Source organism: Penicillium angulare (assembly GCF_028827245.1).
Source record: "Penicillium angulare strain IBT 27051 chromosome Unknown utg000007l_segment0_segment0, whole genome shotgun sequence".
Taxonomy (NCBI): domain Eukaryota; kingdom Fungi; phylum Ascomycota; class Eurotiomycetes; order Eurotiales; family Aspergillaceae; genus Penicillium; species Penicillium angulare.
In genome coordinates this window covers 2,198,586-2,220,875 of record NW_026623166.1, presented here as the reverse complement: position 1 = coordinate 2,220,875, position 22,290 = coordinate 2,198,586, and the positions used below count along the sequence as shown (strand labels likewise).

General features: G+C 49.5%; 13 protein-coding genes across 13 annotated transcripts; 6 read left to right on the top strand and 7 right to left on the bottom strand.

The window, feature by feature from the left end:
- Positions 1–598: 598 nt before the first annotated feature.
- Positions 599–874, top strand: N7478_010103 (uncharacterized protein; the record flags this gene model as incomplete). The annotated part of the gene is made up of 1 exon (XM_056926317.1): positions 599–874. The coding sequence occupies one exon, from the start codon at positions 599–601 to the stop codon at positions 872–874; it is 276 nt and encodes a 91-aa protein (XP_056775687.1).
- A 772-nt stretch (positions 875–1,646) lies between these two features.
- Positions 1,647–2,234, top strand: N7478_010102 (uncharacterized protein; the record flags this gene model as incomplete). The annotated part of the gene is made up of 2 exons (XM_056926316.1): positions 1,647–1,927; positions 2,078–2,234. 2 exons carry the CDS (start codon positions 1,647–1,649, stop codon positions 2,232–2,234), a joined length of 438 nt encoding a protein of 145 aa, XP_056775686.1.
- Positions 2,235–2,672: 438 nt separating this feature from the next.
- Positions 2,673–2,900, bottom strand: N7478_010101 (uncharacterized protein; the record flags this gene model as incomplete). Its single annotated transcript, XM_056926315.1, has 1 exon — positions 2,673–2,900. One exon carries the CDS (start codon positions 2,898–2,900, stop codon positions 2,673–2,675), a length of 228 nt encoding a protein of 75 aa, XP_056775685.1.
- A 473-nt stretch (positions 2,901–3,373) lies between these two features.
- On the bottom strand, positions 3,374–3,730 carry N7478_010100 (uncharacterized protein; the record flags this gene model as incomplete). Its single annotated transcript, XM_056926314.1, has 1 exon — positions 3,374–3,730. One exon carries the CDS (start codon positions 3,728–3,730, stop codon positions 3,374–3,376), a length of 357 nt encoding a protein of 118 aa, XP_056775684.1.
- A 236-nt stretch (positions 3,731–3,966) lies between these two features.
- On the bottom strand, positions 3,967–4,161 carry N7478_010099 (uncharacterized protein; the record flags this gene model as incomplete). The annotated part of the gene is made up of 1 exon (XM_056926313.1): positions 3,967–4,161. One exon carries the CDS (start codon positions 4,159–4,161, stop codon positions 3,967–3,969), a length of 195 nt encoding a protein of 64 aa, XP_056775683.1.
- An 868-nt stretch (positions 4,162–5,029) lies between these two features.
- On the top strand, positions 5,030–5,992 carry N7478_010098 (uncharacterized protein; the record flags this gene model as incomplete). The annotated part of the gene is made up of 1 exon (XM_056926312.1): positions 5,030–5,992. One exon carries the CDS (start codon positions 5,030–5,032, stop codon positions 5,990–5,992), a length of 963 nt encoding a protein of 320 aa, XP_056775682.1.
- Positions 5,993–6,141: 149 nt separating this feature from the next.
- On the bottom strand, positions 6,142–7,962 carry N7478_010097 (uncharacterized protein; the record flags this gene model as incomplete). Its single annotated transcript, XM_056926311.1, has 2 exons — positions 6,142–7,737; positions 7,786–7,962. The coding sequence occupies 2 exons, from the start codon at positions 7,960–7,962 to the stop codon at positions 6,142–6,144; spliced, it is 1,773 nt and encodes a 590-aa protein (XP_056775681.1).
- Positions 7,963–8,144: 182 nt separating this feature from the next.
- On the top strand, positions 8,145–8,435 carry N7478_010096 (uncharacterized protein; the record flags this gene model as incomplete). The annotated part of the gene is made up of 1 exon (XM_056926310.1): positions 8,145–8,435. The coding sequence occupies one exon, from the start codon at positions 8,145–8,147 to the stop codon at positions 8,433–8,435; it is 291 nt and encodes a 96-aa protein (XP_056775680.1).
- Positions 8,436–8,782: 347 nt separating this feature from the next.
- On the bottom strand, positions 8,783–9,604 carry N7478_010095 (uncharacterized protein; the record flags this gene model as incomplete). Its single annotated transcript, XM_056926309.1, has 1 exon — positions 8,783–9,604. One exon carries the CDS (start codon positions 9,602–9,604, stop codon positions 8,783–8,785), a length of 822 nt encoding a protein of 273 aa, XP_056775679.1.
- Positions 9,605–12,542: 2,938 nt separating this feature from the next.
- N7478_010094 (uncharacterized protein) lies at positions 12,543–13,651 on the bottom strand (the record flags this gene model as incomplete). The annotated part of the gene is made up of 2 exons (XM_056926308.1): positions 12,543–13,315; positions 13,396–13,651. 2 exons carry the CDS (start codon positions 13,649–13,651, stop codon positions 12,543–12,545), a joined length of 1,029 nt encoding a protein of 342 aa, XP_056775678.1.
- Positions 13,652–14,464: 813 nt separating this feature from the next.
- On the bottom strand, positions 14,465–15,037 carry N7478_010093 (uncharacterized protein; the record flags this gene model as incomplete). Its single annotated transcript, XM_056926307.1, has 1 exon — positions 14,465–15,037. One exon carries the CDS (start codon positions 15,035–15,037, stop codon positions 14,465–14,467), a length of 573 nt encoding a protein of 190 aa, XP_056775677.1.
- Positions 15,038–15,954: 917 nt separating this feature from the next.
- N7478_010092 (uncharacterized protein) lies at positions 15,955–16,290 on the top strand (the record flags this gene model as incomplete). Its single annotated transcript, XM_056926306.1, has 1 exon — positions 15,955–16,290. One exon carries the CDS (start codon positions 15,955–15,957, stop codon positions 16,288–16,290), a length of 336 nt encoding a protein of 111 aa, XP_056775676.1.
- Positions 16,291–17,916: 1,626 nt separating this feature from the next.
- On the top strand, positions 17,917–21,287 carry N7478_010091 (uncharacterized protein; the record flags this gene model as incomplete). Its single annotated transcript, XM_056926305.1, has 3 exons — positions 17,917–18,475; positions 19,305–19,656; positions 20,417–21,287. The coding sequence occupies 3 exons, from the start codon at positions 17,917–17,919 to the stop codon at positions 21,285–21,287; spliced, it is 1,782 nt and encodes a 593-aa protein (XP_056775675.1).
- Positions 21,288–22,290: the final 1,003 nt, after the last annotated feature.

The following is a 22,290-nucleotide window of genomic DNA, read 5'->3' as shown; positions in this document are numbered from 1 at the left end:
GAGGTCACCGTACCACGAGTGTGAACCATGGGCGAGCCAGCTCTTTGCCCTCCGATTGCAACTGCGCCAATTTTGTGATTCGACCAGCACTTTCTGTGAGTCAGGAATACTACACACCCAGATGGAATGAACGGTCGTGGTGCTGTCTGCCGCGACATGATTGGCGATCCATACGCCAGCATCGTCCAGCTCATGGATCAAGACCGGTGAAGACATTGCATCGACCGCCAGAACCGTCCTCGGTGAGAAACCTGCACTGCTGGTATTTGCGAGAAAGCGTAGCTGAAGTCCATAAAAGCAGGCTCCTCCCCCGATCCATTTGTCTTTCTTCACACATCGCGGCCGCGGTGTGTCGCCTCTGACCTTCGGGCCTGAGGCTTCCGTGACGACGGCTGTTGCTGATCCAAGCCCAGTGACATAAGAATAGTGCTTCGCAGGGGGGCGCTGCGTTACCAAGTGAACTCCGCAGGGGGACGCTGTGATGACAATTGAGACCCGCAGGAGACCGCTGCGTCAACAAGTTCTCTGCAGGAGACCGCTGCATTACCAAGTTCTCCGCAGGAGACCGCTGCGTCAAATAAGTTCTCCGCAAGGAAAAATGCGTTACCAAGAGGATCCGCAGGGACATCTGCGACACCAAGAGCCTCCGCAGGAGACAGCTGCGAAATCAAGCGACTCCGCAGGAGACAGCTGCGAAATCAAGCGACTCCGCAGGAGACAGCTGCGAAATCAAGCGCCTCCGCAGGGACATCTGCGAAATCAAGGCCCCCTGGCAATGTGCAAGCACCTCTGCGTGGTGCTAGGGACCAGTATTCACCTCACCTGGGGACTGCAACTCCCATGGGGACTGAAGAAGCCAAGACTTGCACAGTAGATAGACTAAATAATGAGCCATGGCAGCCCACTGGGAAATGCAATCATCACATTATCAGTTCAGTCGATTCAAAGCTCTCTCGTAGGCCATACCTAGAGTCGTATTTAATAAAACCGCTTTACGCAATAGGCACCTCGAAATGCCCACTGATGAGCCAATTCAAAGCGGTCGTCTCGAACTGCACGAGACATATGTTAAAAGTAGGCAGTTTGTCTGAATGATTCCCTCACTCGCGAATCCAATGCCAGGACCCCGTCCAGGCAGGATTTTCGTGACGCTGACCAATAAGGTGACCTGAGCCGTCAAAGATCGTCCAGCTATCGATAGTGGCGCTGAGCACGACTTCTAGCTAATGCGATTCTAGCCGGTGTGATTCCTGATGGGAGTGATTCCTGATGGGAGTGATTCTTGATGGGAGTGATTCTTGATGGGAGTGATTCTTGATGGGAGTGGTTCTTGATGGGAGTGATTATTGATGGGAGTGATTCTTGATGGATGAGTGTTGACGGCTGCGTGCTGACGTTGACTCGTTGGGCTACAAACATGCGGTGAAGCGGTGAACGGCAATCATTACTCAGGTTCACAGTGGCTGATCTGCCCTCGACCCACTTCGCGCGTCCACTCGCTATTGTCCCATGGGCCGCCCCAGGTATACGTCCTCTCCAAGAATTCTCGTAGATCCAAGCTTGTTCCTTTGTGATTCCTTGACATCAAGTACCTTCACGGAATCGATACCTCACCATCTCTTGACGCCAACAATTCCCACCTCATAATGGCACAGTTTGATCCGTCGTCTGCCGACCGTGCTCGCACGGGAATTGCGAATTTTGAGAGAACAATTGAAGCTTTGGGCAACAGATCTGCCTCACCAGTCCCGACAGCATCCTCGCAAAAGACAGGCGGCTCAAACAAGTCCAGTCACAAACACTCGAACCGAAGAAAACCTAGTGACGGAGTACAAAAACGAGTGCGATTTGACCTGGTTTCGGAAGACACGTCTAGAAGCGTTGCACATTCCAACAGATCTGTACAGTCAAAATCTGGTACGAGTCGGTACGTGCCCTCATCCTCCCTGACTTTACAGCCCAGCCATGCTAGTCTACAACGCAGACTGGGCAGACGCAGAAGGTGTGTACTTCAAATCCGGAGCCCCCTCATATTTGTGTCTAAGACCGAGAACTGATTTGTATCTCTAAAATGCAGGCTACTCAGGCGAGACGCCAAATGGGACGACCAAAAAAGGAATGGCAGTAACAGAAAATGTACTGCCAAGGGCAATGAAGATTTCGATAGTGATATCCAAGACCTTAAAACAGAGATGGCAAACGTCGAAGAGGGACTGAAATCAATCAAAGTGTAAGCCGAATGACTGGATTTAACCGTGAGAGATGAAACCGTCAGTCAGGGCCGTGTAGGACTTAAGACTTGTTTGGCGGGATTGCGAGGAATTGCGAGGAAAATTTGGACGAAGACTCGCCTACGAATGCCTTTAAACGAGTATCCAAACGAATATTAAATATTGAAAAGTCCATAATATATAAGAAGACAAACACAATCAATTCTGCTCCGGGAAGCAAAATGCAAAATTGAAGATCATATCATAGAGAATAAAGACCTCTCCCTTCCGACACTACGTTCCTATATACTTAAATCTCAACCGGACTAGCTAGACCTTTTTGGTAGCTTTTCTGCTGGTTTTTTCTGTTTTTTTTTTCTTCTTCTCCATGTTTCTCAAAAAATTGATCCCAGTGACGACTTATCTCGATGCTGAAATCGACTTGCTCTTATCAATCAGCAATCAAAGCTCCTTCTCCACGCACTCAGAGGCAATCAGTCCTTGGGCCTCTTCTCCGTTGTTCTGTAGCATGGTCGCTTTATAGATTTCGTAAAGAACCTCGGCAACAACTTCTCGAGCCTCTTTTTCTGAAGGACTCAAGTTCCCCCAGCCTCCTTTGATTCCTTGTTTCCGCATAGAGTCCGCCTGACTAAACTTGACAGTGGGAGCCTGACCTCGGGTTTCCGCCATATTGCGGTTTTCAGATTCACTGGACGCAGGATTCGTAGGTCTTGGTTCTGGGCTGGTAGGAGAAACCACATCGTCCGGTTCTCGTCGAGGCTGACTGGGTTGAATCTGGTGCTTCCTCGGGTGTCCCGCCGCGACGGCGCAGGTGTACCGTTGGTACCGTAAGTCGGAGAAGAATCTCTGACACCAGGTGTCCGTAGGCGCGAAGTGGCTCTCCGTTCCCGAAGGCGGCCCAAGGAGGCGTTCAATGGACGTGGCGTAGTACCACGACTGCGTCCTCCGGACCCGGGCTGATTCTCAGCCCAGGGTGCATACTGATTCTCTTGTTCGTCCTAAACTTGTTTGATTGTTTCCTCAGCTGCCTCAAGCCCACGGCAAAATCGAACTCACTCGCACTTGGGAATCCACGAAAACCCCAATGTAACTTTGGACCTTTTCATGTCATCATCTCTCAAGTCCTTCTACAAAATTTCCAGCTACGAGCATGGACTACGTGTGGAGGCTCTGGAGCCTGTGTTTTCATAGAGGGCTCCATAAATGCCGGCGAGATTGGCGGTCGTACATCGGTATACCTTCTTCCCACTAGCAATGCGGTCTCGAATCGCCGAGATTCGGAAGTCTTTGTCGGTAGTATTGGCGAAGCGATCGTTGGTGTAGTTGGGCTCGTATCTGAATGTGAATCTGGCCGCGTGAGTTGGACCTTCTTGCACGATCACGACGGTGGATCCTCTCAGCGTGCCCCATCCATCGACAGTGGCATTGGGATCAAGAGGCTCGCTTTCCGTGGGGCGGTTTGCCTTCTTTTTCCACGTGTATCGATGATAGCCAGACATTTTAAAGCCTTCAACAAGGCCAGTGGTGTCTTGGCTTTGGGGCGATGACACTTCTGGAGGGAGATGATCACTTTGTACATCCGGTCGATTTCTCAGTGCAGATTATCGCTGGTCATTGTTCGCACAACTGGGACTGAAGTCTTGCATTTCAAGATCATCTGCCTCTACCGTTGGAATAGCCCTATCAGGCTGATGTGTGGAATTGTCATCCACAGGGGCGTCTTGGTGCATCGTGCCTAGATCTCCCCATCGGCATAAGATATCTGGTTCTCATTCGAGTTTGCTGGGGATATCGAGGTTTGTTCCAAGCCACTCTGTAACTTCCCGGCTAAGTAGGACCCATCTATTGCCATCTGTTCTACCTTGCCCACATTGGAAGGAAAGACCTTTGCCTTTGGGTCCGGCCTTTTAGAGATGCCTGTGGATGACATGACGAAAAGCTAGAGAAGGAATATGTCTCGATCGAAGTGGTATGTGTTCTACAGGAACTATTCATGCATTTTTGCCTTGCTGATATCCTCGCGTGCTTTAGACTTGATCAAGTATGCGAATCACAAATTGCGGATGCCGTCATTTTCAGGACGCTGATTGCCCTTCAATCGAGTCGCAATTTCTAAGGGCGTTGAGAGCCATGGAGACCTCTTGCCCAGTGGTCAATTTTCGAGATGCTCTGATACCATGTTCTTGAGACAGGCCAGCGCAATTGCCGGATGTTGGTGCGTAGTAAGGCCATGTGAGCGACTCAAAAACCGAACACGCTAACTGAAATGGCTCAAAAGACCAGACATGCATGTTTCGGCGGCTGATGCCGCATCTCATGCATGCTCGTCCTTGTTACGGGCTTAGTCGCCACTGAAACTGCGATTCTTCAACGAACATTAATTTGCTAATAAGCTTATCGGTTTAAAATGATGTACGTTCATCCACTTGGAACTTATTCATGAGGCCCAAGACGTCTATAGAATCTCTGTCATCGATCAAGCATTCATTGACAACCAACCCTCAACAAGAGCCTCCTCGTGCGGCAGCCCTTTCTAGCAGCGGGCAATACGGAGATAATTATAGCCAAAGAAAGTAGCCTGATGAACATATCCCTTGGGTGTCCTGATTTCATAGTCAAATAAATTGGCCGCTTGCGATCCAAGTGAACGTCAATCAGTATCTTCTGATTATCTTCAAAGCTCATAAGAACTTCCATATCTTTCCAATCTATTCAGTGCTCCAGGCGCCCACCAAACGAGGTTTCCCGTTTCCTGCCCAGCATAGCCCTCTCGTTTGGAAAATCAACCCTGGGCTAGAATGATTCGTTGGCCGCTCTTTTTTGCAGTCCAAATCCTGCAGATGATCGCTGGAGCGGTCAATAACTCCACTCATCGGCAGCATCCCCCCCATGAGCGCAGCACTGCCATTTATGCGGCAGTACTAGGTGGCAACGGCAAGATTGCCGACGGCTGGCCACGTATCGATCAATGGGCTGACTCTCTTGAAACCATGTTTGAGAACAACAAAGGGACCATATCTGTCAGCTGTGCCGAATGGGGGCTCCCTAATAACTCGGAAGACGAAATCCAGTTCATCAAGGATGCCATCTTCCAAGCGGAGAAATCAAGCGGCGTCGACGCGCGCTTTATCTTGTCGATCGTCATGCAGGAGAGCAAAGGATGCGTTCGTGTCCAGACCACAAATAATGGGGTTGCTAATCCTGGACTGATGCAAAGCCACGATGGACCGGGGTCCTGCAACAAAAATGGAGCAATTCAGAACCCTTGCCCCAGGAGCGAGATACTCCAGATGATCCTGGACGGCGTCGAAGGCACCCCAGCCGGCCCTGGTCTCATGGCACTGATAGCTCAAGAGGGCGGCGCAGCAGATGTGACTTCATATTACAAGGCTGCGCGTGCTTACAACTCCGGCGCGGTGGCTTCTAACGGGAATCTGGGCCAGGGCGGTGCCACTCACTGCTATGTTTCTGACGTCGCCAATCGCCTGATGGGTTGGACCGATGGACCCAGTTTGTGCGCTCCAGATGCCATTGGTCAAATATCTGCTGCTTTTTGGGATGGCGACAGTTCTGCTGGGCGCACTGACCGCAATGAGACGTCGAATACTACAACTGCGCGGATTTTTGCCCATACCCACGGCTCCTCTTCGTCTAGCCTAAGCGCACCCTCAATACCCACTATGCAGTCGTCTGTGACCTGGACCTCTGCGCGGGTCTCTCGCAGTTCAACTTCATTGGCTTGTAGACGCGAGGGCAATTAGGCTACAGAACATATGCAGGGGCATGTTGGACAGTACTTATGATGCCCTCCTAGCTGTGTTGATATCAAGGACCGAGATCATCTAGCTACCAGAGGAGATACAAGCTAAAGCGCTTCCAAAAGGATTCGGGTATACCGAAAGTAGAACGCTCATTTGAAGTCCTCTTTCTCTAAGCGGGCGAGAAGTCTCCCTTGTAGTTCCAGCTGAGCATGGAGTTTCTCTTCCCGCGCCCTTTGTTCAGCTTCTCGTGCCTTCTGTTCTGCGTCCCGCTTCTGTTCTCTTTGCTTCTGATCTTCTTCTCGTTGCGTGTCACGAGAAAATTGCTCTTCCAATTGGGCAAGCAGTTTCTCTTCCCGTGCCTTCTGCTCTGCCTCGCGTTTCTTTTCTCGTTCCTTCTGGTCCTTTTCTAGTTGCCTTTGTCGTATGTTTTGTTCTTCAAGCTGAGCAAGAAGTCTCTCTTCCCGCGCCTTCTGCTCTGCTTCCCGTTTCTCCTCCTTTGCCTTCTGTTCTGCTAGCTGTTGCTGCAGTGCTTGAACCATAATTCGCAGCTCAGGTTGCAGTCCACGGCCCTGTGAGGATGCGGCTCTACGATATCCTGGCCGTTCCTGCGATCCAATGATGGACAGCTGTGACTCGACTTCATCGACGTCGATTCCCGAGGTGTCGTCTTCTGGATCAGGCACTCTGCCAAGGACGCGCATCAATCGATCGGTATGAATGCGCAGGAACTCACGGTCCACATTTTTCACGAATCGATAGCATGTCCATCGATCTTCTGGGGTCCAGACGTTGGGTTGTGCAATTGGCCACCGGTAGAATGAGACTTTATCTTCCTCAAACTCAGGATAGTAGCCGTATATGCGAAAGCCATCGAGTTCATGAGATATCGAAAAGCCCAGAATCCGCCGATGCACCTCTTCTGTACAGCCAGCCGCCTGGCACAGCGAGACCACGGCTCGCAGCGCGATGCACATGCTGTGCATGTTTTGCCGGTCCGCGAGCTCCAGCGCTTGGTTTCCACATTTGATTTCAGCGGTCAGGTAAGAAAAGTACATGTCCTCGCGCGCTGTGTACGGCGATTTTTCGTCGGGTCTGATGCCGAGCTTGCGCCGCTGGCTCTCAGTGAACACTGACCACTTCAATCCACGTGCATGGTCAGGCTGCGGCTTTGGACCATAGATCGGCTCAGTCTTCAGCCATGGATCATTGTATCCATCTATGACGTCTCTCAGGCCCTGCGTGCCCCTGATGAACTGATTTTCCGCCGACGGCATGATCAGGGGATGCAGGTCTACTAGGAGACGCGCTTCAGACCGGTTCCGCAGCGCGTAATGGAATCTGTCAACATACTCGTCATCGAATAGGGTGCCCTGGGGAGTTGCGATCGGCTGATGAAGAAGACGCTTACAGAGCGCGATGTCGTCGGGCATCGGGCCAGCTGGGGACGGCTGCATGAAGCAACCCTTGGTCTCCAGTATGGTCACATAGTTCACAGCTCGGTAGGCGTATGACCGAGTGTCACGAGCCGAGCTGCTTTCGCTGTATTCCGAGGAGACAGACCGAGCGCGTCCCCGGTCGGTAGAGATCGAGCGCGATCGGGATCGCTTGGATGCTGGTTCACTCATTTCTTCGACGACAGCAGCCTCCGGCGCTGGTATCCACTGGTATATTTGGTCTTCAAGCGGGGTGGGCGTATGCGTGAGCGAGATTGGCGTCGTAGTTGGGTGTTCTGGAGGATTGGATTCCTATGCAGTTAGCTACTGGAACGTCGTCAACCCAGACACGCTACTCACTTTTCCAGGGTGATCTGGCGAGGAGGGAGAAAGCGGCTGTGATGATTTTCTACGGTCGTGCTTCCTCTGCAAAGGTTCTGGATTCGTGCTCAAGCTACCTCGCCGGGGTACTTTGGACGGCCGCTCCTCACCATCACTCTGAGAGTCGCGTAGATCGGGCGATGTTCCACGTTTCATGACGGTGTATTTGACCAATCAAGGGTATTCATCTTCCTGGTCAGCACCACGCTTGGACAGAGATCAAATGCGACGCGGTTCATCGATCAGAGGATGTCGGGTATCGAGTGGTGACGGAGGCCCTTGGCCAGCAGAACACGAGTCGGCGCCAAGACATCCAATCAATTCCTCCGCGGACCGTCATGGACCCACTATCCAGCGCAGCTCTCTCTGCCTTTATGTCTCAGGGCCAACTCGCACTAGTTTGGGCCATCGAAGAAATGGCGTTTCAAGCTGGACATTACACTTTTATGCTGGGAACTCGACTCCTTTTCTTGTGTGGTGTCCACATTGTACCAATCACCTCGCGAGCAAGGATTTATTTTGATCCCCACATCATGAGCAGCTATCAAGACAGAGCTGTCGGTGTATCAGCACAGGGCGCTCTGGGAAAGTCCGCCAGCTCCTATCCTGACGAGGGAAAGACACTTTGATCCTGGGCCTTACCATTAAAGCCGGTTCAACGAGGCCTACTGTAGCTAGCCAGTTTACTACCCTGGTCACGAAATCGAGTTGCTCAGATGGGCCGCCCCCCAAAGAGTGGAAACCGCGCGGTTTGCTTTTCGATTGAAATTACACATAAAATCTATGATAGGTCTTGATGATAGATAATTCCCCGTCTATGATAGGATGCGCCCAGTTAGCCCTCCGGTCCATGTCATTGAGCACGTCTTGACTTGATTCTGGATTCTGCACCGTGGCTCCGCCCAGCCCATCCGAAACACCCATTCCCGTTAGTGACAAGCTGAAAGAACCCAAGCGAAGAGAGCGAGGGCATCGCTCAGACATCAAGTTTTGGCCCTCCATCGGACGCTTCTGATTCGACCCTGCATAAATTTTCTGCTGATCCCGTGACAGATCCCGGGAGGTTACTGTCGAAGAAAGTCGATGCCGAAGAAAAGTCTTCGCGCAGACGAATATGATTATCAGGGCGCTTGTGTGACGTCGATCCAAGCCCAGAGGCATGGGAAGGCGGCAAATCTTGTGGCGAGGGGACCTGGTTTAACTCAGACCGCTCCTTCATGCCTGAGCGACCGTCTGAGCTTTCAATCTTTGCGTTCTGAGAGTTCGCATTGTTTGGTGGCCCTTGTTGGTTATGACTCTGTTGACAAATACACGGTAATGATTGCACGAGAGTGCAGAGCCGATTGAGCACAGAGAACTCCAGCTTTAGCTTGATGCTGTACACCACTGTCTTGAAACTGACTTGGATATAGTGCACTTTGTACTCTGTGATGAGGAGCAGGATATTCATGACGACCACGAGTACGTTCACCCAAATGAGATGAATCATGACTTTGCGTCCGTCGGGACCGCGCATCTGCGTGATTAATTTCAGCGACCGCATTGCTTCGCGCATATACAAACCGCAGATGATCAGGTCCTGGATGCAAAAGCCCGTCACTTGGATACGATCGTAGATCATGGCCGGCCGTACGAAGCGGGCGTCGCCGCTGCTCACGCCAAAGAATAGCACAGTCATAGGTACGTGAAAGATGCAAGAATTCGTAAAAGCCATCCACAAGACCCATCGTAGGCTCGCAATATCATGGACCACGATACGCAGGTGCCAATACAGCACGACCGCTTGGCCAGGGACCATGGCGTACTATCCGATAATAAACGGAATTGTGATTGGTAGGTTGGATGCTTGGGAGATATAGCGAGTCATTGCAGGAATAGCATGGACGAGAATTTCCCAAGCGGCAAACTGCATGCTCCACAAGTACGTTCCACGATAGGGCTTAAAAGAACTGAATATCAACACAACCGTCTCGAGAGCGTTGTATGCGCCGACCGACAACATGGATACAATCTCAATGATCGAGATGTTTTGCATAAGGAGGGCACCCACGTCTGGGGCAGGCTGGTCACAATAGTATCCATAGCAGCGAAGTATAAATAAATAAAGCAGAGTAGTGCGTGTGAAGATGAACTAAGTCCCAAGTTAGATTTACGTGTTGCTTGGGTCAATGCCTTAGCTTTATAACAAGATGGTGGTGTGAAGGTAATGGGCCCTGGGATGGGATTCTGCTTATATGGCCCTGACCAGAGCTAATCCGCTCAGTCCCAGTGATTTTGAAGACGTTCTGAACTGTCAATACTTTCGAAAAGAAAGTCAATTCACGTCCGCGCGTCCGTCATGGTGATCTTAACAGGGTTATCCTAGATGCTCTGGCTGGGACATAGACTCTCCGTGAGAGGGTGCGAAGTGATCCTTTCTGGCCCCTTGGAACCTCAAAATGCGGTCTCAACCACTAGTAAAATGACAGTGGAACAGGTTCAGCAAATTACATAAATGAGACGAGCCTCGCATGCAAGCTCCCGGGGAGAAGGCCCCGGGGAGAGCGGGCGGACTTTCGCTGGATAGGAGTTTAGCCTAGCTTTGGTGCGCAAGCATACATGGGTTATTGTACTTGCAGTTTGGCCGTTATGGCAATGAGTGTGAAATTTCAGGAGACCTTCTAGGGCTACATTGATCTGAACATATTTGAAAATCCACCAACCGCTGAGTATGGCCGAAAGGGGCTTGGCAGCTCCTTTAGCGTTCGATACAGTCTTCTAAATCATTCGGATCAGAGTAGGCTCCTTGAATCGACGGTTCCTTGGATAGTTGGAACCTGCATAAAAAGACAGCTCCTCTTGAATCCCTTTACTGGTTGACTGGACTCCCCGATGCTTGAGAGTGATCTATGTGGGATCGTCTGGTTGCAACATAGCAGGATGGAGCGACCATGAATAAAATCTCCAGTAATTTATTTGTCACATCAGTAGAATATCAAACTCTGCCCATGGGAACGGGTGGTTCGGGGCCGCTTTCCAGACTGTTCTACAAGATCAAGCATCCGATGCTAAACGATGGGAGCGCCAAGAAGCAGCGAAAGAGGTACCTGGGCTGCATACTACGAGGGAGACGTGGGGACAATGCTGAGGTTTTAGAGTTTTGTATTTGTGACAAAGGCTCTGATCTTAGGTCAACAGAACGCTTGTAATATTTTAGTTGTGACCGGAAGCGGCGATAAGACCCATTGTTCTTACTATTTGTACAGTATGAGAGACTGATATTTGCAGAGAAACCAAACATGCAATGACTCGGCCTTTCTCGAACAGTTCCCATCAGAAAGGCCAGGCAATGCGTTCCCATTCAGCTATAGTGGTGCAAATATTTAGGTTCGCGGGGTTCGAAGCGTGCGACCATTTCCTATGGTCTAGTTGACAGAACCTTTGTGCGGACTGGTCGATCACTGGCTCCACAATGAAAAAACCTTTTCCCCTGGTGTTTACCTGTCGGGGACGATGTATAATTACATATTTTAATTTGCGCTAGCAGAATATTGATGCCGGTGAAGATGCTTGGCAGTACTACAAAGACAGTTGTTTCGTCTCAGGTTATTCCCATTCGGACCTTTAAGAAGGCTATTTGCCAGAGGTCTAGCATAAGTGATCATACTTTCAGCGAAGTTTTTTCCGTTCCAAATAGAATTTCGTATCATGGCGGGATCCAAAATCTCGACGAGACGTCGAGCCCAAGTTCCTGGCCAAGCAAAGGCCGATATCGTTGTTCCACAACGGGCTTCACAAACCCCTGCACGATTGACGGCCGAGAGCATGACGAGCAACAAGGCCTGTTGCCTTTCATTCACCTTCGTTTATCTTATTTCTTCTCCTTGAGGGAAGATCTACCAATGTTTGATGCGTAGTCACTAATAGCAACCAACTCTAGGCTCACATGGTTGCAAAGGAAGACAGTATAAAAGACCGGAAGAAAATGTACAGAAGGTGCCTAGCAGTCATGAAAAACTTTGAAGAAGAGTTCCACCAGCCTCTTGCGGAAAAGGACGCAGAGAGCACCAAATGAATCGGGAAATACAACGTCTACACGCCGACAGGGCTCAGGATAGTTCAAAACTTCAGCAGGCAATGATGGAAAAAGGGGCGGTGTCATCCGAGGCACAGCGGCTGGAGAAAGAGCTTCGTGAAGTTCAGCAACATATGCAACACATAAATATCAATATGCATGGGCAAACCTTGTGGCATAAGATTCAGTCCGCCTTGCAACAGACACAGGGCGAGATCGCAGCGGCGAACTCTTGACTATGGAACATAATTAACAAGCCGCAGAACTGACAGTCGGTGCCCTATCTGCCAGGCTCTGAGATGATGAATGGCAGTTGGGCTAACCAAGGCCCACTGACCAACCCCGGCTACAATCTCCTTCCGGAATTTCCCGCATGAGTGCCTTCATTTTCTGAGTACTGAGTATGGCAGTGCTACTTTTCTTGCGATTGGCCAATGCGAACAATTCCATTCTTGCGTTTTCTTAGGACAAAATTACCGTAGAAGCAAAGCGTATTGTGTTGGACCGAATGGACATTGGTCTGAATGTGGTAAACGGTAGAACCCACAGCCCGAGTGGGGGCATGATCAGCGCTCCCTTCTTTTCTCCCCGTTTCTGCTGGTTTCCCGGGTATCTACTAACTTATCCCCGCGATAAGCACCCGAACATTCGACTCACAAGCAATTCAACTGGCCCATCACGATTATGCATCTGTTTGATAGAGATGGAGAAAGCATTCCGCGTGTGTTTTGTCGGAAGCCCTTTTCTTATTGTGACTTAAGTGGCCGCATCTCTTCGCATACAGTTTGGACTGCGGAGAAGCATAGCTCCTCTTTTCAACCGTATCCACGTAATATTGCTCCTCAATAGCTTCCTGTGATAAATCCTGATTTTGCTGAAACCATCCAAGCAGATCACCACTTTCGTTCGTGGTCCATGGAAGGCCACGATCCGGGACTAAATCTAAAATCAGTAGTTTGAAATTGCTTCGGACACAATTAGACCCACTCTTGCGTTTCCTCCTAGCAATTGGTCGTGAGGTATCCGGATTATCCGAAGTAGCCAAAGGCGTGGTACCGGATGTTCTAGGCGGTTTGGTGGCAGTATGTTGAGGTAGCGTGCGCTGTAGGTCCCGTAATGACACAGCCCTGTTGGATAGAGGTGCGAGCACAACATCGGTTTTTTGTATCACTGTGTCATATGAGTGAATATATCCATCTAGATCCATGAAACTTCTGATATGGGCTCCTCGCGCATGTAACCTACCTTGGGGTGCTAAGTGTTTCCAGGAGGCTATCTGCGCTATTGCGAGCTCAGTAGCGCTAATTTCTGCGTCAATATCACTGGGGTATGACTTTGGATCAGCTAGTCGGCATGGAATAGTCGTGCTCAAAAAGTCGTGATCAAATTTTGATAACTTCACTACTACATTACCTTCGGCAATATGAAGATGATAGCTTCCATCCTCTTGGAGAACTGGATCGTACGTGGGACGGCGAGCGATATCAGCCCAATGAACACTGCTCGTCTTCGGCCCCAAATCCTTCAAAACCTACGGCCGACGCTGAACATGTAACTAAGTTCCTCGGCCTTAAAAGAACTGACAAGTGGAGCTTCGAAGAGTCGTGCAATTGGGATATCGGCATACAGAACAACTTCATAGGAGCGCAACAGGTCAAAGATCGAGACTAGGTGCTGCTTGGAAGGCGGAAACCGACGCACGCAAATCTTATCTGCAAGGGTACTATTGGGTGACTCTGATGCTGTCTCATCTTGGACTGCCTCATTTTGTTGGCCATTGGACTCGTCCATCTTAAAATTTGCTTTAACTGCCTACCGGCCTGTGAACAATGAAGCGTTAAATTTATCTAACGATAGCAGTCATCAGTTTTCGCGGTAAGGGGAATCTTCGTGTTTGGATTACCTTGACCAAAGAACGAGGATGAAAAGTTTCCCAGGATTTAACTAATACAGGCTGATCTGGCATCTTCTGGCCTCTATTAAAGATCTACTTGTGCCGCAGATACTGTCTCAAGGGCGAAGACTCTCAAGGGTGAAGACGGTCCAGGCCGTATTGGACTTAGCTGAGGCGTCACAGCGGTTTCGCAGTCATGCGCCATGAGGGCAGCCTAACAGTGGGAGCGGCGATTAGGCCTCAGGAAAACTCGACAAGGCTCTAAGTTCGCTTTGAAAAAATCACTCTACATTCCATGCTCAGATACATATAGTTGTGGTAGACTGCATATCGCTTTGGTAATTGATTATAAACCTCATCCCTTAGGCTGGGAACAATTTCGTTCTGGTCTAGTGGTTTAAATTTATATTGGCAAGAGGTCAGTGTAATGAAATCATCATCATCATTCTTTGTACCAAAAACACCGGTCAAAATATTGTCCAAAGGTAATATGCCCGCATTTCCATTGCCACTGCATACAATCCATCCATTCAATGTTTATCGGGTTAATACAAGCCCCAGAAAATATCAAAATCACTACCCTCACGGAAATCAAGGAAGAAAGGATGTAAAATTGGAGATGTTCCGAGCCCCGAACCAATCAGCGTAGAGTCAAACTGCATAATGGAGTAGAAAGGGTATGATAGTTGGAAAAAAATGTAGGGAGTCCATCAAGAACCTAATGAGCTGTTCCCAGCTGGTTCAACAGTATCATCAACAGGCGAACGAGGATTTCCAGCGTAGCCAGTTAAGAAAGTTTCCAGGTCATCGCAAGATGTGGACGACGAGGAATCCGTCGAGACGATCATTTGTCTCGGAGTAGGACTCTCTGATGTCGCGGCGCGAGTCTGATTGACGTCTCCGGCCGATGAAGACGCTATGTGAGAACTAGACGACGCACCACATTCTGAGGACAGGCCACCCTTCCCGGAAGCGAATCCTTTCACTTCATGAGCAAGGCGACTTTGCTTAGCAACCAGGGCTTCAGCACGTTCTTTCTCGAGGCGAGCTATTTTCTCAGCTTCACGACAGTCAAGTTCCACCAAGTCAGAAATTTCTTGGTAGCCACAAACGATGGAGTCATTAGCATGAGAGCGAAGCAGAGTTTCATGACGCTCGAGGTGCAAAACCTTTTTCATGGCCTCTTGGCCCGCGAACAGGGCACGGCGACGCTCGTCAGTGTTTCGCTTTTCCTCCTCGACCAGACGTCGCCACTCGGCATCGGAGTGCACCTGTTTCGACATCGCAGAATTCACGCCACCCCTACCCTTGAACAGCCACCACAACAATCGGAATAATCGGATCGAATGCTCACTCTTTTGAGTCGAACACAACGATCACCACGGGCAACAGAATGACACGCCTTCTCGATTTGGGCACTCAATTATTTCTTGCGGATGGGCGACCGACAACGTAGAAGTAATAAAGAGGGGACTTGGAGCGCAAAGAAAGCGCGAAAGTAAAGTGAGATCCACTAATAATAGGCGTTGCGCTGTCTATGCCTCATGAGTACGAAAATCGAGAGAAATGAGGACAATGTTATGAGCCCAAGTGACAACATATTAGTAGTGGGTGCGAATGTGACGCCCGAGGGCCAGAGACTAAGAACCAACTAGCTTAGCCTTTCACCGCCTCTCCAAACATGAAGTACCAGAGTCGACCATGGATTTTACATGATGGCATGATGATCTAAACCTTGTCAAAACCCGCCCACGGGCCAGCTTGAGTCTTAGTCAGCACAGCGTAGGTGAGAAAACAAGTCGAAGCGTTGTGATATGAGGCTGGTGCAGCTCAGGAACTTCAACTGGGCTGGTGCCTGAGCTGCACCAGCCACCTATCCCAACGAAAGTAAATGCGAGTATGGATAAAGCGTTTATTCGCATTATACTATGAACTCCCGGAATTTCGGAACCCTACTTGTACGATATTGGCAAAGAAAAACAATATAGAAATCTCTGGTTCGTGGCAAGATGTACGTCATAGCAAGGGGTGGTGCCTAATCTAGCCGCAATAACTTTGCGCACTGCAAGTCCCTAGAAACCTGATTATGAATGCTGAGGTAATGCCCGTCTACCTATAACTACGCAATAAGCAAGACTACTGAACTTTTTCAGATATTTATCACTTCTATCTCACCATCAACGTTTACCAATCAACTACAATGACACTATGGCGGCTTCAGTCACGACTGCAGGTCCCAGTCTCTATCCTCCGTCGACAAGCTTTCAGTTTTCTTAGCCGCCGAGCACACGGCAAAAACCCCAAGTCAGAGGGCGAGGACCGCTCTGCGCAGCGGGACTCCGGCGGCACGGAAGGCTCACCTAAACACCCGATCCCCTCCAACCAGGCACACCCAACTCTTCAAGATGGCAAGGACTCGCCCATCGCCGATTTCGAGGGTAATTTGCGAGGTGATCTGCCGAAAGAAGTACAGGATCATAACAAAGAGGTTGAACGCCGAAATGATCTCCCACACAATCAATTATATGAAAGATGAATAGTGTCTTTTTTAAAATAGAACGACTGAAAATCATGGAAGCCAAAGTCTGCACATTTTGATTCTTGCTTGAGGGTCGGTGAATACCTCTTCTTGATTTCTTCTTTTTCTTTTTGTGTGTCAAAATACACACACAGTATTAACACCCGGCGGCTAAGCCGAAAGGGCAACTGTGACTGATCTACTGTACATGAATATACATATATATATATATATACCATGTCTCCTTGAAGCCCATACATAAGCACTTTCTGTAGATTTCTAATCTAGGAGAATAGTAACACTGTGGCGAGAGAGAAAAACTGTGAATATTGCAAAGTAAAAGGATGTAGAGCTGTGTGCTTCCCAACTGTGGGAAGGACGCCATCTAAATACATGGAAGGCTGAGATTAAACTAATTCCGGCTGCCATAGAAAAGACGGTGGTAGAACATGATTCCAAATCATTCCGAATCAACAAAGCAAACATCAATTATTGGCTATGGCATTGCATGTCAGCCTCGGAAGCAAGTTTGATTGTGCCGGTGATGATCGGCATTGCCATTGCCTAGCAAGGCCTAGCCGCAGCTTCTACCATTACTTGCTACCGGCTATGCAACACTTTCAACATATCTCATCTCAGCTGTCAGTTTCGTGGTGAGTCCTTGTTGGTTAGTAATTTTGTTAGTAAACTGGATTGAAGGTGCTTCTCCAAATTTTCACCATGTTGTTCTCGACAGTTGAAGCGCGTCTACCGTCTCTGGCACCATGTGGTTGGTGTAGTTTAGTTAGGGGAAGGGTGCCATTGTGTTGGCCCACAAGGTCATGTTACTCGGCCCGTGGCGATAGCAAACTGTATTGAGGCTCGCACTGCTTCCAAGTTCGGTGTGCAGCTCTGAACATCGGAAGGCGATTTCCGCCTCCGAAGAAGGACATGTTCCCTCGATTGGTATGGGTACATGGTACATGATAGCATTTTCGTCCGATGTGCGGTCCCATTCCGACATCGAAAGAGGAAGTGCTCTACGGTCTCTCTTGATCGGCCATATGCACACTGATCTGTCTGCGCGACGTTGATTCGATAATGACGCCCATTGAGTCTAGCCATGCCAGTTCGGAGTTGAGCCAGCACGTTCGCCTCTTTTCACGATAATGGATCATACAGCAAACGAGTGTGTTTGCCTGGGAGTGTAGCATCCAATCGTTTGGAGTGTTTTCCGACTTTCTCTAACAATCTTTGCTAGAGCTTCTTGTGATCGTGCGGTATTGGGCGTCATTGACTTCACTCTGGGATCTGCGCCTATTGGTAACGTGGTAATGTCCTCTTGCGTAGCGGATCTGGCCTGCTCTTTATCCAGGCCCAGCAGTGTGTGGTTTTCGCTAACAGGGACTCAAATGATGTCAATCCAGGTTTGCTTTCTCCGTAGTCTTCAATCACGTACTGTGACTTTATTGGGCCTGATGTTCTACCAGTTGATCGAGAAATGAGGATTATTCCAGCTCCAGGCTCCATTGACCTCTCGTTCTTGGTATATAACGTCGTCCCAAGGGCTGGAAGCGGTGACGCAGCAAGCCTTCCCATAATTGAGCACGGGAGGCTAAAGCCTCCTGAGCGCAGAGGTCAGCTCCCGAATGGAGCCTCACGTTGATGTCCGTCACCGAGCTAGACCAGGAGGACAGGGTCTTCAAGTTGACCGAGTCCGGAGGCTCAGTAGGCTTCAAGAAGGCAGCTGCATCACTCAAGGACTGGGGTTCCAACCCTCAAATATGGACGGGCTGCTTTCTTACCTACCTGGCCATCATGGGATATCTCGTCGGCGAGAAACATCCCAAGGCAGTCCCCAACCTACTCATGTTCATCAGGCAGATCCTGGACTACGCCCAAACTTACGAGTGGTCGGAAGCAGTGCTTCCACTTGCCCTTAACTTCCACCAATATATTCTAGATAAGGGAGATCTGTCGATGGAAAACACCCTTATCACAGCTCTATTTCGTGAAAAGTATCTCCCTCACAATCTCACCCTACCTGCTAAGTCAACGACAAATCCTTCAGCCCGATCCCGCCAAACAAGGTCTACCAGGTCTTCCAATAACGAGACAGTCGTTTGCGATAAGTTCAACACGTCAGGATGTCTTTGGGAAGGCTGCAAGAGACGTCATGAGTGCACACTATGCGGTCTCAGCGAGCATGGTGCCTCTTCTTGCCGTAAGAAACCATAACAAATGAATACCGCGGCTAGGAAATATACTGCAGAGGCTGCTAGGACTGCCTCCAGCCTTAAAGCACCAAACCTAATACCGCACGGCCAACCGCCCAGACCAAATACTTTTGTCCAATATCCTGTCTTCAACCCAGAGCTCCCAAAGTTACAGTTCTCTCCGTCACCACTTTATGCAAAAGGCTGGAGCAACCTCCTACGCCACTATCCAGGCGATATCGGGCGTACTATCACTGGTATCTTGACCTATGGAGCCCAAATCGGCTATAGGGGCAAGAAACAATTTTCTTATTCCCCCAACCATAACATATACGAGCCGGGTATGACCACAGCCAAACTAGCAGAGGACCTCAATCGCGGACGCATTCGATTGGCCTCTGGACCCTCCTTTATTTCGCCGCTCGGGTTAGTTCCCAAGCACGATGGGGGATGGCGCCGCATCCATGATCTATCCTGACCCCTGCACAAGGCCTTAACCAGGGTATACCAGACTCCTGGTCAGCCATTGAATACATATCTATCGAAAATAACTACCAGCAGGTCGTACAAGCTGGCCCAAATTGTACAATTATCAAGAGGGACATTAAGGACGCTTTCCGAATAGTCCCTGTTGCCGAGGATAACCAGCATCTCCTTGCCTTCCAGTGGAGCGATTCCACTTATGTCGAAAGCTGTCTCCCCTTTGGTCTCGCAACGGCCCATTTCTCTTCAATCTCTTCGCCGAGGCTCTCCATTGGATACTCCAATGTCTCCTACCTGCATTCCATATCAATCATTATTTAGATGACTTTATCGCAATTGCTCAGTCTCCCTCAGGGTCCGACCCTACGGGTCCCTTTGATGAGGTTTACAACAGAATCACCGACTACCTGCATATCCCTCGCAATACCGAAAAGGACCAGCAAGGAACCCGTGTTACAGTCCTAGGTATCCAGATCGACTCCATTACAATGGAAACTCGTCTGCCACCGGAAAAGTTGTGCCGCGCCACATTGGACGCCGCAGCTGCCCTGAACGCAACGAGTCTCTCCCTCAAGCAAACAGAACGTCTCACAGGCTCATTAGCCTTCTGTTCAAGAGTTGTCCGGCTTGGAAGAACAAGGCTACAGTCTCTATACACTTTCCAAGCCGCTTTCCCACGTGGGAAAAGCGCGCGCCGCCGTATCTCGTACGAGGTACGTGACGATTTGGAATGGTGGAGGGACTCCTTGTCTCTTTTCAACGGCGTACTCTTAATTGACCCCTGCCGCCGCGCTGTCACACATCTCCACACAGATGCCTCCAGTATAGGCCAGGGGCTCTTTTTCTTCTCATCCAAGCCTACATCAGACTGCTGGCTGGCCCATTGTCACCAGCTTCACCCAAGCAATGCTGCCTCACTGGCCCTTGCCCAAGACGCACATGCGCACATCAATACCAACGAAGTAGACGCCATTCTGCAAGGCTTCCTACTCTTCAGCCACCATTGGCTTCATTATACTCTCTTTATCCACACAGATAGCTCCACAGCGCACACAGGACTAAGGAAAGGCTTTCTTCATGGCCCGCCTAACGCACCCCTGAAGAGCCTACTTATCCTAGCGGCGGCGAGAGACATCCAAATCATACCACTTGGCTCCCCTCCGAGGAAAATATATTAGCAGATGCACTCTCCCGTAATAGATTTCAAGATATTGCTAACATCTGTCCACACTGGCAGGACCTCTCGGTATTGAACCGCCCGCGTGGTTCTCTTCACGCGCTTCTCAGCTCAATGCAGGCCACCTAAAACTGCTCTGGAACGGACTCAGCGCTAACACGCGTTCCACCTACCTCTCAGTTCAACGTAGTTACGAAAAGCACTGCGCGCTACAAACCCTGTCAGCATGGCCAGCATCAAGACAATCGCTGATCTCGTGGCTCACCTCACGACTCCTTGGCAACGCTAGTCAAAGGGCCGTCAAGCCTGACACCGCGCTCGCCGACCTAGCCGCTCTCCGAGCCTACCATATCGATAACTTCCTCGACGACAAACTCTTTGATAACAAGCACTTTCGACGCCTCATAGACGGTGCGAGAAGACTCAACCCTATCTCTAAAGCTCGGGTTAGGAAGCCGGTCTCGCGTGACACCATTACGAAATTATCTGCAGGACTCGCCATACTCCCGTCACAGCCCTTGGAGATGACTGCAAACCTTCTGGACGACTTAAACTTCGCAACTGCCTGCCGAGTAGCATTTGCTGGGTTTCTCCGCCTCGGAGAATTCACTTACAAAACTGAAGACCTTAAGCAACGTTCTATCTTCTTAGCCACAAAGCTAACGCGCTCTGATATCCGATTCTCATCCTCGCTAGACCACGCGCAACTCACACTCAAGCGCACTAAGACAGACCGCCATCACGAAGGAGTACAAATTATACTTGCAAAGACTGGAGACAGAGCGTGCCCAGTTGACGCACTTCAGAAGCTGCTGATCCTTGACCCCCGAGGCCCTGACGCCCCATTGTTCTCCTTCCACAGAAGACCATCTAGTCGCAACAACTTTCTCTCTACCTTATCTACTAAACTGAAGGCGCTCGGTATACAGGCAGAGGGCTATTCGGGCCACAGCTTTCGGAAGGGCGCAGCTCAACATGCGCACGATAGTGGGATACCCGACGACCAGATTCAGGTGCTAGGGAGGTGGACCTCGGAGGCATTCAGAGTATACTTTACGACGAATGCATCAGTTCTGTACAAGCTCAACCGCCAGTTCCAGACAGGATCGCCGGCCCCGCTATCCCTGCTACTTCCACCGCCGTCCCCTCCACCATCCTAGTTTAGGCCGGGTCATTTGGGCCCTATCTGACGCTTCTGGTCTACGACCGCAGCGCCAGGTGACCCGTTACGGCCAAACCATAATCTCTATCCTTTCATCTTGACTACGTGAGGTCACCAATAAAACTAAATGGTTAGCCGTCTATGCTCCCTCTGTGCACCGCCCAGAGGGTGCTTCCGGGTAGAATGACATTCCTGTTAGAATGAAAATTCTTCACCACACATCAGTTTTACCATGAATTTTACCTCTAAAAACATGTCGCAAACGGAAAATAATGCTGAGATCCGGATCTAACAGGCAACTACGCATATCTAGACCCTAAATTTGAAGCCAAAACTCACCGAAATCGCGAAGCAATACAACGTTAATTATTAACGTCTACGTCGCCGCTATCTAGGTGTACCATCAGGAACAGCCCCTAGGCCAGAACGACGTTTCCTATCAATAATTCAAGAGAAAACTCTGATGGATTGGCTACCATTCTTGCTATTCCGATTAAAAATTAGGCCTACAACGAAGATGGTTGTACGTACAGCGAAGATATTGGAGAAAATAGTCTTTGGTTTGACTATCTAGAACCTTATATTGAACAGATTCCATATCAAAATATCTACAATTTTGATGAAATTGGCTTCCAATCTGGGCAATTGGAAAAGAAAATGTACTCTCAGCAGCACCAAAAAAGTATGCTCGAAAAGGAACCCCAGATCGAACACCAACAACTACAATTCTTGAGTGTATTTCAGCAGATGGAAGAGTTATTCCGCCTTATATTATCTTTGCATGTAACGGCCGGCTTCTTGAAGACTATTTCCAGCTAAAATCCCTGGTGATTGGGCCTTTGATACGCCAAAAAATGGGTTTGTTACTCGAGACATCGCAATTGAATGGCTTCAAGATTTCCATCATTATACAGTTGAGGCTGCTAATGGATATCCACGACTACTTCTTTTTTGATGGAGCCGATTCCCATCTTACCTCAGAGTTTCTTACTCTGTGTGAA